General features: G+C 42.0%; 1 protein-coding gene across 1 annotated transcript in view; it reads right to left on the reverse strand.

Moving 5' to 3' along the window:
- Positions 1-15000, reverse strand: part of grin2da (glutamate receptor, ionotropic, N-methyl D-aspartate 2D, a) — a 68365-nt gene that overhangs the window by 52848 nt on the left and 517 nt on the right. Inside the window, exon 2 of the mRNA XM_030788588.1 lies at positions 14984-15000. This exon is cut by the window's right edge and continues 249 nt beyond it. Coding sequence (XP_030644448.1) covers positions 14984-15000 — 17 coding nt within the window. The remainder of the gene's footprint in view (positions 1-14983) is intronic.

A 15000-nucleotide genomic window follows, 5' to 3' on the forward strand; every position in this document is an offset into this window, starting at 1 on the left:
GGCTACACTGCCAGAGCAAACGTAGGCTAAAGAAATGATCTCCTCTCTTTACAACGCTTCTGACTCCTCTTTACTCTGACAGGCTATGGAGATATCATAAAGGCTCAGGTCCCTCCTTACATTTCAAAAAAACTTCAATTCAAATACAAAACCAGAACACAGTTGCTGTGCCAACAGAAACATCTGAAAACCTGACCGCATCTGTACCCAACAGTATCAGGCACCTGCTGCTACCTGGCCTGTGCTGACCACCGTTTTCTTATTTACAGAGTGAGGGCACATTCAAAACATTCACAGGCAATTTCAGTGACTTCAGCTCACATGTCATGCCCTACTTTTCTAGCCTGCGCAAACACACAATGGGAGAGTCTCACTGGTCCCAGGGCCACCTCACCCACAGTCACCTCATTCACGCACAGCGCCACCTGACTCACAGATAAAACCACCTCATTCGCATACAGCACCACCTGACTCACAAACAGAACCACCTCATTCAAATACAGCACCACCTGACTCACAGACAGAACCACCTCATTCACATACAGCACCACCTAACTCACAAACAGAACCACCTCATTCAAATACAGCACCACCTGACTCACAGATAAAACCACCTCATTCACATACAGCACCACCTGACTCACAGACAGAACCACCTCATTCGCATACAGCACCACCTGACTCACAGACAGAACCACCTCATTCACGTACAGCGCCACCTGACTCACAGACAGAACCACCTCATTCACGTACAGCGCCACCTGACTCACAGACAGAACCACCTCATTCACATACAGCACCACCTAACTCACAAACAGAACCACCTCATTCAAATACAGCACCACCTGACTCACAGATAAAACCACCTCATTCACATACAGCACCACCTGACTCACAGACAGAACCACCTCATTCGCATACAGCACCACCTGACTCACAGACAGAACCACCTCATTCACGTACAGCGCCACCTGACTCACAGACAGAACCACCTCATTCGCATACAGCACCACCTAACTCACAAACAGAACCACCTCATTCAAATACAGCACCACTTGACTCACAGACAGAACCACCTCATTCACATACAGCACCACCTGACTCACAGACAGAACTATCTTACTCACAGGTCAAACCACCTAACTCACAGATAAAACCACCTCATTCACATACAGCACCACCCAACTTACAGACAGAACCACCTCATTCACATACAGCGCCACCTAACTCACAGATAAAACCACCTCATTCACGTACAGCGCCACCTAACTCACAGACAGAAATATCTTACTCACAGGTCAAACCACTTCACTCAGAGACAGAACCACTTCATTCACATACAGCACCACCCAACTTACAGACAGAACCACCTCATTCACATACAGCGCCACCTAACTCACAAACAGAACCACCTCATTCACATACAGCGCCACTTAACTCACAGACAGAACCACCTCATTCAGGTACAGCACCACCTGACTCACAGATAAAACCACCTCATTCACATACAGCGCCACCTGACTCACAGACAGAACCACCTCATTCACATACAGCACCACCTGACTCACAGACAGAACCACCTCATTCACGTACAGCGCCACCTGACTCACAGACAGAACCACCTCATTCACATACAGCACCACCTGACTCACAGACAGAACCACCTCATTCACGTACAGCGCCACCTGACTCACAGACAGAACCACCTCATTCACATACAGCACCACCTGACTCACAGACAGAACCACCTCATTCACGTACAGCGCCACCTGACTCACAGACAGAACCACCTCATTCACATACAGCACCACCTGACTCACAGACAGAACCACCTCATTCACGTACAGCGCCACCTGACTCACAGACAGAACCACCTCATTCACATACAGCACCACCTGACTCACAGACAGAACCACCTCATTCACGTACAGCGCCACCTAACTCACAGACAGAACCACCTCATTCACATACAGCACCACCTGACTCACAGACAAAACCACCTCATTCACATACAGCACCACCTGACTCACAGACAGAACCACCTCATTCACGTACAGCGCCACCTGACTTACAGACAGAACTATCCTACTCATAGGTCAAGCCACCTCACTCACAGACAGGACAACCTGACTGACAGACTGGCCCACCTCATTCACAGACAACACCTGGGCCAATTCACTCACAGACAGGACCGCTCACTCACAGACAAAACCATCATTCTCACAGGTCAAACCACCTCACTCACAGACTCTCACTCACAGACTCTCACTCACAGACGGGAAAATATCAATATTTATACTCTCAGGCATGAATTTGACTCTATATCTACTTATTTTTCAGAGGGTAAAGCTGATATTTGGTTCTTTTTGCTCTCTTATTATACAGCAGGCAGTCCCTGAGATCAATCTGCAGCAAGGGCTTTTTTTAACGACTAACACTAACTTACTGTCTCACGCACCAGGGACCTGTGGTCAAACTGCCCAATCACATCTCTATGCCTCTACTGCGCTATCTTCACACCCAGAAATGAACCATCCGATGTAATTAATTACCAGTGAAACTAAAACAATTTAACCACTCGGCTGCTCTCTGCGGTGATGGGCTGATTACAGAGATCCGGAGCACTGTCTCGCTGGCGGGCTGCCCGGGAACGTGTGCTGACTGTGTTTCCGATTCCTGACTTCCCGTAACTCTGCAGGACATCAGCGCTAAGTGTTTCTATCTGGAATTAACAGCCGACGCGTAAATGAAGAGATGAATTAAAAAAAAAAAAAAAGATTGATCTTTTGGTTCTTTTTTGTGTGAAGACATTACAGGCTTTTTGAAAATAATTTGAGTTCAGAGATGATTTTAACAAAACCTACAGACTTCCTTAACTGCTCAGCTGTATTGAACATCAGAGAAACAGACAGACAAGCAGATAGATAGATAGATAGATAGATAGATAGATAAATAGTCATAAAAACAGATAGATAGATAGATAGACAGATAGATAGATAGAGTGAATTAAAGTGGGACTTAGTGTTGTGTGAAATCCTGTTTTTATCTCAGGACAGTTCAGGCCAGCTCATTAAGATACCTTCCAAATTTCAATTTGCCAAAGGTCACAGCAGGTATCAGCAGACCGATCGCTCATTCTTAGCAGTTACGCCCGGGCTGACCTGTGCTTTTCACCAAGGCCAACTCATTGAATAAAGAGAGCACGCTTTCTAAAAATAGGCCAGGTGCACATGATTTCACCCCCACCGAGCAGATGTTTTTTTTTTTTTGTGTAAAACGAGATAATGTTGTGGTGTGTTTGTGGGAGGTGGGTAGTTTGCGTTTCTGTGAGGCCGTGGAGATGCGCTAGCGATGTGTCTGGGGGGGGGGGGATGAAACGTGTGAGAACGAAACTCATTTGCTTCCTGGCTCAGCTCAGAGAGACACAGTGAACGGTGTCGGCGTGAGGAGAGCGCTGTGTATGAAAACAGCGTTGTCCTTCAGCGTCGTACTGGGATCTTCCCCTACGAGCGCGCAAATTTTCATCCCCAACAACCCAGCAAGCTTCCAGACACTCGTCATACAGAGGGGGGGGAAAAAAAAAAAACCCAAAACAAAATAAACCACAATAAAGGAACAGGACGCTAACTGTCAACAGGTTCCAGTGAACAAAGCTGCGCTAGTATCGAGATGATTGGATAACTGGTTTGGGAGAGGTATTTTTGGAAAAATCAAGGGAGATGACGACATCGCTCAAGGCACTCGAGGTTTCTGTACACGGATGCTGGACATTTGCGAAATGGAAATGATGGTGTTGTCAGTGGGAAGGTCCAGTAGAACCTACATTTCCCTGTGGTATGTGTTGGCATAACCACCTATCTGCAAGCTAGTTTTTCTTAAAAACCAACCGAGCTGTTCTGTAGGCCGGCATAGAAAAAGGAAAACTATAAAATACACAATCGCAAACAGGTTAAGCGACTGCTAATGGCATGTGTTTAATCTCACTTAGACATGTACACTCAATTTGACATGCTCTGGTAGATTCAACCCAGTCACCAACCGTTTAATCAGAGTTACATATGTACACTCCATTTGTCAACCTCTGGTGGATTCAACCCAATAACCTGCCATTAATCAGAATCGCATATGTACACTCCATTTGACATTCCCTGAACCAGCTGATTCTTGACACACTAAAATGTCTTTGACAACTGTCCTTCACAACAGACTTTTTAAATGTGTCAAAAAGGGAAATGAAACATTTTAAAAGTGCACCCATTTCACAAAGTCTTGTCCTTTGCAAAACTGAAATACTGATGAATTGACAAATGAAATCTTTACAAAATGAAATTAAATGATTTAGAACATATTAACCTATTAACATATTTCATGGCCTTAATGTATGCTTAAAATACCGAATTGCCATTGAATGGCACTGGATGACACCGACATAACTCCTTTTAGAATGGTTTCTGAAAGTGCTCGACACTTGATGAAAGAGCACCGAAGATCCAAGATCCTGTTCTGGAAGACGCCCGTTTTATTTCATGCAACAACGTTCCTGTAGTATCACTTAAAGATCTCACTCTCAGGATGGGTATATTTAACAGTCCGGTAGGATATGTCTGTTAAACAATCTGATCTCATGTGAAAGACAACAAAGATTGACAGGTTGGTTCGTGATGACCTTCATTCTCATTAATACAAGTATTCTCTCGTTTAGGCGGAAACGAAGACAAAGCAAACACCTTTAAAGGGTTGGGTTTACATGCATTACTTCTTAAGCCACGACAAGAGATGAAGAAACAGACAAGTAAGGGGAACCTATAACGTACGGACAGACACTGTACATGATACTAGCTAGGTCCTGCAGTGAGTGTTCATTCACTGCACCAAAGTGGCTTCATACCAGGTTAAGAAACGCTGTGGGTAAAACCTCTCTTAAAGAACTTCTTTCAGTCGAAAATATTGTCGTTAACCACACCGGCGAAGATGACATAGGCTACCTCACTAAGATATGTAAGGCACATTGGTCCACCCCTCAGTGATCCAGGCCAGGTCTACGCCTCTAAGGGAGAACTGTGTTTATGCAACACACAGCTGGAAAATAAATGACAGGGAGAGAACATGGTGGTCTTTGTGTGTTAATGATCAGGAATGTTATAACTCTAGCCCAGTCAATGCTATGTTTGTGGCATGTTGATTGCTGAAAGTTGTGACTTATGTGGCCATGCTGATGTCATATCAACGTTGACTTCTCAGTAAAAAAGTGATATTTTGAGGGGGGCAGTAAGTAGCTAGTTGTTTGTCTATGTGATTTGTGGCAGGGATTTCAAAATCCTTTTTTTTTTTTTTTTTTTTAGAAAATTCATGGAACAACTTGATATGATCAGATAGGCCTATCACAGTTCTGTCTAAGGCAAAAAAAAAAAAAACCCTCCCCCAAAAACCTGCATTTTCTTCATTATTTTCTCTTCTGTTTTTTTTCTCTCTGAATCTCTGTGTGAAACTGATTCCCTATCATTATCTGGGGCTTTTTGGCAGAAAAGAACCTGAGTCAGACGGGAGGACAGTAATCTCACTACCGAACTGATGGTATAAGTTTCACAGCTCTTCTCAACAAGGGTGAGTTTGTTTGAAACGATGAACAAGACGAGAGCCTAAAGCCAAAACCTTTTCTCTCCGTGCTGAAGAAGGAAAAAAAAAGTCCCCCTTTTCCAGTGACTGCTACGTTTAAAGAGATTGGACTCGATTAACATGTTGGAGACAGTGAGCGATCACGACAGAGTACGAAATGTTCTTAATATTGTAACATCCACAAAGACCCTTCCATAAGTTCCAGCTCCTGACAAAGAACAGAGAAGAATACCTGCGCAGTCATCCAAAACAACTGAAGCTTCTGACCTCTCAGTGGTATCAAGTCTTTCTCACAAAGATATATTTTTTTCTTTCCCATATGAAAAGCTATATTTCTGGGGATAAAACTCTTTTCTCTTTACCCCGTCAGTGCCTGCTGGCAATCAGCCAGAACTGTCGAGTGTGAACTTCACACTCATTAATATGCATAGGGCAGAATTGACTAACGGCTCTTTTGGGAAGGCACTGCGCCTAGACACACACACACACTCACACACACACACACACACACACACACACACACTTTGTCTATACCGAGTCATCTGCCACTGTCTAATGTCTGATCTATCTGTGATTAATTTACACTTCTCCATTACATATAGTGAAGTTGGTTTCCCTGTAAATGGAAATGATCGTAATATTGATTCAGTTTTTTTTTAAAGAAGTCTCTCTTTAAGAATTCTGTAATTACAGCTTACAATAACAGGATAAGTGTATTGCCAGCTACGGGACCTAAAACAAAAGGAACGTTACAGACTCTATAACTGAGGTTGAGCATGCATGAAGACATACAGAAGCTAGCTTAGGCTACCAGCCATCCGTTTCATGGCTGCAGATCTAATCTGTGAGGCTTTGTTCACTGTGACACCTGACTCACTGTGAGGCCATGAACTGACCTCCTGCAGTGAACAGAAGTCTGACCTCAGATCAGTTAAAAACTCAGTCAACTCACAGTATCCCTGCATCATAGTTATCATAAGTAGATCTTTCCAAGTGAATAACTGCATATTGTTCGTCCTTTAAATGCTTTGCCTTAATGTTCATCATAGATGTCTAGAACTTTCAAAAACAGGAACCATTTGTACATTTCTTTATTGATCTGTGAATGTAAGGTCAAAGATCTGACCCCTGTGTGACTGTTTAAGGCACCACAGAAAACGACATGTTGGTGCTCACTTAAAACATGCACTCACACAGGAAGAAAAGCTTCAAAACAAACTTCCTTAGACTGCATTGTATCTTTGTAATTATATTTCATGGTCACTTTATGGCAGAATTTGTGGAGTAATAAAATCAACTTGACTCGTCACGACAGGGAGCTGACTACTTTGGGAACAGACCGGGGGCCCGGACTACAGGGGAATACGTTGTGCAAAGCCACTGAATGGAGACTGGATTTTTTTTTTTTTAAAAAAAAAATTGTTTTAGGTAAGGATTAACATAGCAAAAAACTTCTCGATTGTATTTTTTAAATAAAAAAGGTCTCAACATTCGACTGTTTACAGGCGTAACAAACGTCCGCGGAGAGCAGGCTCCACCTGTGTCGGTGCGTGCATCTGCTGCACCAGCTGGTCCAGGCCTGTTTCAAACGCTGGAGGAGAGCGCTTTCACCGCCTGAGACACACCAGAGACGCTGTCTCAGGCTTAGGTAGAGGACGCCTCTTCTCCTGAACCCTGCGTCTGTCGTCTCCTCCATGCTGCCCGTGAGTTAGCACTCTTACAGACAGAGCAGGAATGCCACGCCCGCTCTGTGTGCCAGGCCCATGCCAGGGCACAGGCTGGTGAGACGCCTCCTCGAGGGCCCACAGACAGACACACGCAGTGACTGGAGGGGTGGGGTGTGCTTGTGGGCGCACCAGTTCCAGGGTACATGCTTCAAAAACAGCCCCCCACCCCCACCCCCACCCCACCCTTTTGTACACCCCCAAGCCCTTCCCCAACATCCCATGGAGGGCGGTGGGTGACCCTGGGGAGAAGCTGGGGAGACAGGGGAGTTGGATGGAGAGGCTTGGGCTTGGGGAGGCCCTTCCTTGCTGCGTTCACTCAGCAGTCATAGGCTCCCGCGTGCCGGTCTGCAGGGTGTGTGTGTTTTCACACACAGGACCTTCTCAGTCACGTTCCAAAACCTCTCTCATCCTGACTGAAGATGCCACGGGGCACCTGGTTGAGATGGGAGAGAGGATGGAGGGAGGGACTGAAAGAGAAAAAGTGAAAGAAGTCCCTTTATCGCGACCGGTAATTACAGAGTCATGTCTGCTTTAGGTTATCGCAATTCTGTGATGTTCAATTTGAGGATCTGAATTTTGTCCATCACACACATAGCTCAGAGGCCTTCTTCTCACCTGAGTTAATGCCACGGTTTGGGCAGGGTGAGTTTTTTGGTTTTTAATGTTGGAGTGGGGTGCAGGGCATGCTATAAATCTTGGCCACTTTCCTAAACCACATTCTCCTCAGAGCTCATTACCTGTCCTCTCAAACAAAAACACAAACTCCCCCATGGTGCTTACCCTCCTCAGATTTGTTCAACATTCAACAATTTTTATACTGTTCCTACTTTAATTGTCCTTAATGCAGCCATGTTTTTTCATGCTATAATTCTGTGGCCAGTGTCGGGGGTAAGGCATTACAAATTAAAGTGTTACTGTAATTATATTTCTTTCCTCCATAACAAAGTAAACTAAAGCATTACAGTTCAAACTTCAGTAATCACATTACAGTGACTGGATTATTAAAATGTCCTTTTCCTGCATCACACACGCCTTTTCAAAAGAATAGTTTTCATACAAAATATTTCAATTTAACTTGTAAAGCGGATAGTTCTAGTACTGGATGCTAACTGGTCAATACAGTGTTCCAGTGATGATAAAATACATCATTATAGAAGCAGCTATGACGCGACATGCACCTGTTCACCTTAATTGTGTGTCTATAATGTGACTACCCACGGTCACTAAGGAGAGATTGGGTCCTTGACAGTAGCACCTGATAATGGGACAAGACCAACAACTGGTTAGTTAGCCAGCTGGCAAGGTCAATGCCATCAAGTTTGATCATTTTTAAAAATAATTTGTCTATCTGGTTTTATGGCATTTCTTTTAAAAAAAATTGTCTATCCAGTTGTAAGGCATTTTTATTTAAATCATGTCTGCGCAGGTGTATAGCATTTCTTTAAATCTTGTCTGTGCAGGTGTATGGCATTTCTTTAAATCATGTCTGTGCAGGTGTATGACATTTCTTTAAATCATGTCTGTGCAGGTGTATGGCATTTCTTTAAATCATCCCAGCTGGCACATGACCGACCTTCAATGTTGAAATGTGGTTGCAATAATGTCAGTTGTTGCTACAACATTGAAAAAACACTAAAACAACATTTAACGCTAATAGTTGTAGAAATGTTAACAAAATACTTATAAATCAACATTGAAATTTCAACGCTGAAAGATCTGTACGTTGAATCAACATAATGTCTTCAACAATAAGCAAAAGAAAATTGTAACAGCTGCTCTCCCTTATATTTATTCAGGAAAGTGTCATATCTTTTTCCAGGGAGTCTCATTTGATCATATTCAAGGTTTACTACTGACTTATTTAGAGATGTTTATTTTTGTGTTTATAGTATAGGGATGGTAGTATTGCAAGTTATGCGTAGCAAGTTGCATTACACACAACAATTACACTGAAAACATATGATGTGTAGCCTACAGTAATTTCCTGATTAAGACAGTATTGTCATGTTGATCCAATTGCAAACTAGGTTCTAATATTGCAGCGTTGGAGAGTGGCCATTGGCCCCTCCCCTTTTGCCCTGTTGGGCAAGTTTCACTGTTTGTTTGTTGTCAGACAACGTGTTCGAAGTAGATGTGTGTTGGGAGATGATTACTGTTGTTATTGGGATACCTGTTTCTATGTCTTAAGTTTTTATGTAGATTACAGATAGTAATTTGGGACGTCACCATTTTGGTGAAGTGTAGCCAGAGGTATCAGTCTGGTTGTCCTGTTTTTAAATGAAGCAGCTGACTGTTAAATAAAGTTCTTTGCTGTGAATTCCATTTTGTTTTATATTGTTCTTCTGTGTATGTGACTATCATTGTGCAGTATCACACGACAGTGTAATTAAATATACTAGTAAATTTAATTCAGAATGAAAACAAAATTGAACCTCTAGTATAATTGATGCTTTATAGAAAGACGTTGGAACAACATTGCGATATCGATGTTGATTCGATTTTCAAAATCAATACTTAATTCAACGTTAATTCAGTGTCGACACAAGACCTTATATTCACCAATGTTGAAAAGTAAGATGTTGAAACAAAGTCGTGATATCAACGTTGGTTCGATTTTCAAAATTGAAAAAAAAAATGATTCAAATGATTCGTGATTCAACCTTGGTCCATGACGTTGACTCAACCTTGAATAAACGTTGAAATGCCGGCTGGGATGTCTGTGCAGGTGTATGACATTTCTTTAAATCATGTCTGTGCAGGTGTATGGCATTTCTTTGAGGCTTATTGGTGATAGCAACGCAAATCAAGTTTTGGCCAAGTAACATCAAACAGTCATTTTCTGAAGCCAAACATGGTTTGACATGATTAATATTTTTCGACGACTCCGTCATAATTTTTTAATTAACAGACAATTATGACATTACTAAAGAATGAAGATATACAAGTTTTAAGGTCAACAAAGGTGAAGTAGTTGCGTAATGCTTCATTAACACCTAATTCTGACATTAAGATCATCTATCATCTAAGGATAGATACTTTATCTGTCAGGTTCTTACACTTAACATCGTGATTTTCGATAAACGAGTAACCCCGTGAGTACACTGAACCTTGAACTTTATTAATCATGTCGTTTTGTCATCAGTACGTTACAGGCAAACAAAATCTCGCCACTGCTCGCCAGAAAGAATGTAGGGTTTCTCTAGTGGCTAAAGTAACATTGCTGATAACTTTTTTTTTTTTTACTTCTTTTTTTTTAGGTGTCATAAAGCAAAAATTTAAAGTTAGAACATTCCAGAAAATCCTGTAAAGACTAGCCAGCAAACCAACTAATCAACAATTACACGGCAATTCAGCCAAACAACGTCAAAGTCTCTCAATATTAAAAAAAAAAAAAAAAAAGAAGAAGAAAAACACCCACGTGAAGTCACGGAATGGAGTATTTACACTGCTTCAGTCACCGCTGTCAACAGAGCATTTGCCTTCAGGGACAGCACGCTAATAAATCCACTAACTTTCTGACTTACGTTTGAGAGGCTTCGCAGTGCACACAGCTGTCTGTGGAGATATAAGCTCTGAGCCTTGTCTATGTATGAAGTAGACACCCTTATCTCTCATCTCATCTCCTTTTTCTTTTCCTGGTACAGTGAATAATGTGGGACACTCCAGGATGACGTACCGATTTGCCATGGTTTGCGACTGCTTGACACTGCAGGGTAGATGGATGACTATCAGAAGTGCAGATCAGAAAACCTCATATCACTGATGTTCACACGCCGAGATGCATCTCGAAACATCACACGAAACAAGCAGAGCGTGGACGCAACACAATGACGCAAGGAGAACTGTCAGGGAAGGAAAGCCACTCAAACAAAAAAAAAAAACATCAGTTCACATATTCATCTGGTGATGGTGAGACCTTCGCTACAGGCTTTAACTGGCCAGGGCCTTTAATATGGATAGCTAATCAGATAAAAAATGAAACGTAAGACTGCAGCAGATTCACACCGGTCACCATGTGGACTGAAACCAACCAACCTTGTGGACAGCGACCGTCATTCTGTAGGTTAAGCGTAGAGGTCTGGCATTCACATGTGCTGTTAAAGTGAAACTGTAGCTGTTCGTCTGGGATTGAGTTACCCATTTTTTTAATGTATTTTACCATGTTAGACAGTCTTTTAAGGCCGGAGTGGTCTGATGGCCTGGGACAAGCGTACATGATCACATCTCCCACACAGCGCAGCGCCAGCAGCAGCAAACACACGCTGCTGATCAAACTCTTCTGATCTCACACACTCCTCAGAGCTGGTAATGAGTGTAGTGGATGGGTTGTGTGATAAGAGGGGGTTTATACATTAATAATAAATGAAGACTACAAAATGACATTCTAGGATGCTGAAAACGTGCTCGTCTGCTGAACTAATTTTAGCATCACTCTCTGATACAACCGCAGAGACCCAGCTATTACAAACATCCAGAGAACAACTGAGGGGTGCAAGCCATGAGTCAGCGTTTAGAGTTGACATAGATCAACATTAAACTCAATTAGCATTCTCCAAGACACGTTACCTGCGCTGGAAAACGAACATCAAGCAGGAGTGACTCTAACACGAGGCCGAGGCAACCAGTATGGTTTTCAACTTGTCGTATAATAAACTAGAGGAAAAATGAATCGTCAGTCAAGTGGGGCATCTTTTAACCAAAGTAAACCCTTTCTGCATGTAGCCATGGTGAAGCTCTCGGTCAAAGACTTCATCAGTACCACAAAACAGGCCACACACCGCTACTTCCCGCAGATTAGTTGAAGATGCAAGTGAAGATTTTTTAGAAAGAATTATGAAGTCAGTCAAAAACCAAAGAATAACCTTTAAAAAGAGAACAGAGAGTTTGAGTTCACAAGAAATGAGTGATGATCAAATTCCAATGATCCAAAAAAAAAAAAAAAGGGTGTATAAGAAGAAGCGTGAGAGCAGGGCTGGAATCTGGTGACTCAGCCAGTGACATTCAGACAGTGTTGTCAGATAATTCCAACTACCTTTTTTTTTTTCTGCCTGACTACAATTCTTCTTTTAGAAAGAACACCATTCTCTTGTGGATGAGAATTCATATATTTAATTCATGAAAATGAACTGAAACATTAAAAAAAAAAATCTGTTACCCCACTCACTTCACAAAGTCCACGAACTCTTTAATGATTATCATTTGAGACGTGTTGTCTCATGCGTGGACGAAGCTTCCCCAAGGGTGTTTCTCAGTTTCTTAATCTCCCCTCATAGAAGAGGCACCTTCGTAGCTCCTCTGTGGAGCACAGATGAGTGAATGAGTTTAAATGCCTGAACATATACATTTTACATCATTTCACCTCAATCTAACAGTCACACCAGCATAGCAGGTCTTGACCGTCACGATGACCTCCAGCTGTCAGGGAGCTGACAAATCTTTGGTCATTAAAAAAAAACAAACAAAAAATCCCGTATGACTAAAATTCTTACATATCGCAGCGTGGCCCTGCTGTTCTGACAAGTACTGAAACATCAGTCCAGGGTGCGAGTGTCTGAACCGTTCATTCAGGTCTGCAGATACTCCACTGATTTCATTAATTTTTTTTTTTTTTTAAATGTATTTTTGTTCTATCGCAATTCCAGATTTAATTTTGTGCTCTTTGTAAGGAAAAGGCTGAAAAAAGGATTTAGTTTCCTCAACAAGTGTAAGAAACTCCCCAGGTTTCTTACTCCGCCCGTTGTACGACCCGAGATAAAAAGAAAAAAAAAAACCACCATTATTTTCATCTGGAGTCTCACTGTGCCCCTAAAAAAAGAGCTTACCTGTTGTAGAGACTTCAAACCATTTGCAGCATCAGAAAATAAATTGAAGACTTGAGCAAAGGTCACAGAGAGGTCACACTTTAAAAAATGCGAGGGTATTCGAGTGGGCGGAGCCAGAAGTTAAAACTGATCAATAAGAGAATGAGAACATGAGGACCATTCCTATTGGACAGTCCTGACATATGTCTAAAGTTATGGAGGTCCCTGAGGAACATACCTATTGGACAGTCCTGACATTCGTCTAAAGTTATGGAGGTCCCTGAGGAACATTCCTATTGGACAGTCCTGACATTCGTCTAAAGTTATGGAGGTCCCTGAGGAACATTCTTATTGGACAGTCCTGACATTCGTCTCAAGTTATGGAGGTCCCTGAGACATCATGCTTCATGGAATATCTAAGACAAGATCATGCATTTTTCAACATTCATTTATCAGAAGTAAACATTAATCCAATAGCTGCTCCAAAAAGAAATCACTGACACCCAATCCACGTTCTACGAATGTCATACCGCCCGAACAACCTGTTACTCTCTAATATTAAATACACTATACAGCTGCTAAACACAACACTGAACCAGACAAGTCCATTTTTACACACAAAAGAGATATGTGAGAGACAAACCTTTGTGTACAGAGCACTATCCTTCCACAGTATCTAATGTTTTATGGATCATCTTCTGTAATTTCTCAATGGTGTCATGCCTGGGGGGTGTTCCAGAAAGTGGGTTTAGTGAAAACTCAGAGTTAGTTAAGTCAGAGTAAGTAGTAAACTTCCTAATAGAAGAGCCTTATGGCTTCATTCTCCTATCAAAACAAAGCCACAGGGCTTTTCTATTAGGAGTTTTCATTAAACCTGCTTTCTAGAATACCCCCCAGGTGCCTTTAGTCAGAATACTCAGAGCATAGCAATATAAAATATGTTTCATATTTCATTTTAATCACACCTTCATTCTTTAATTAGAATGTTTTCTTCCGCTGCTCATTTAATGATCAAATATTCACCACTAAAAAAAAAATATTATGTGACTATTTTGTAAGTTTGTTTGTTTGTTTGTTTGTTTGTATATGAGTGTAATCAGGTAACTTACCTATCTGTAATAAAACAAGCAGCACATGTTAAGAAAACTTTTCCAGTCCATAAACCTGTGGAGGTACATCCTTTCAAAGCTGTCATTTCAGGGGGGGTTTCTGTTGGCCTGTTTTTTTTTTGGGGGGGTAGGGGTTGTTTTTTTTTTACTAGAGAAGATGCTTTGGTCTGACCTTTCAGGTCCAGAAAGTATGTTGTCAAATGCCTCCGCTTCAGTGCTGTTATTCTGAACAACTGTATGTGGGTTGTGTTTTTGTCAAACCCGTCCTCATAGGTAAAAGTTAGATAAAACCCACTTGATCTCTTCAGAATGCAGTGAGCTGACTTTAGAATGCAGAGAGCTGACTTTAGAATGGAGTGGGCTGACTTTAGAATGCAGTGAGCTGACTTTAGAATGCAGTGAGCTGACTAGAATGCAGTGAGCTGACTTTAGAATGCAGTGAGCTGACTAGAATGCAGTGAACTGACTTTAGAATGCAGTGAACTGACTTTAGAATGCAGTGAGCTGACTTTAGAATGCAGTGAACTGACTTTAGAACGCAGAGAGCTGACTTTAGAGTCCAGTGAGCTGACTTTATAGTGCAGTGAGCTAACTTTAGAATGCAGAGAACTGACTTTAGATGGCATCGAATTGACTTCAGAATGCAGTGAACCGACTTTGGGAACTGTTTGGACATTTGCAGTGTGATCTCAGCTCTTGGTTAATTGTGCAGATGAACGCGTGTGGTTACCTGTGGCTCCCGTCCCA

The sequence above is a fragment of the Chanos chanos genome, chromosome 12 (assembly GCF_902362185.1).
Source record: "Chanos chanos chromosome 12, fChaCha1.1, whole genome shotgun sequence".
NCBI classification, from domain to species: Eukaryota; Metazoa; Chordata; class Actinopteri; order Gonorynchiformes; family Chanidae; genus Chanos; species Chanos chanos.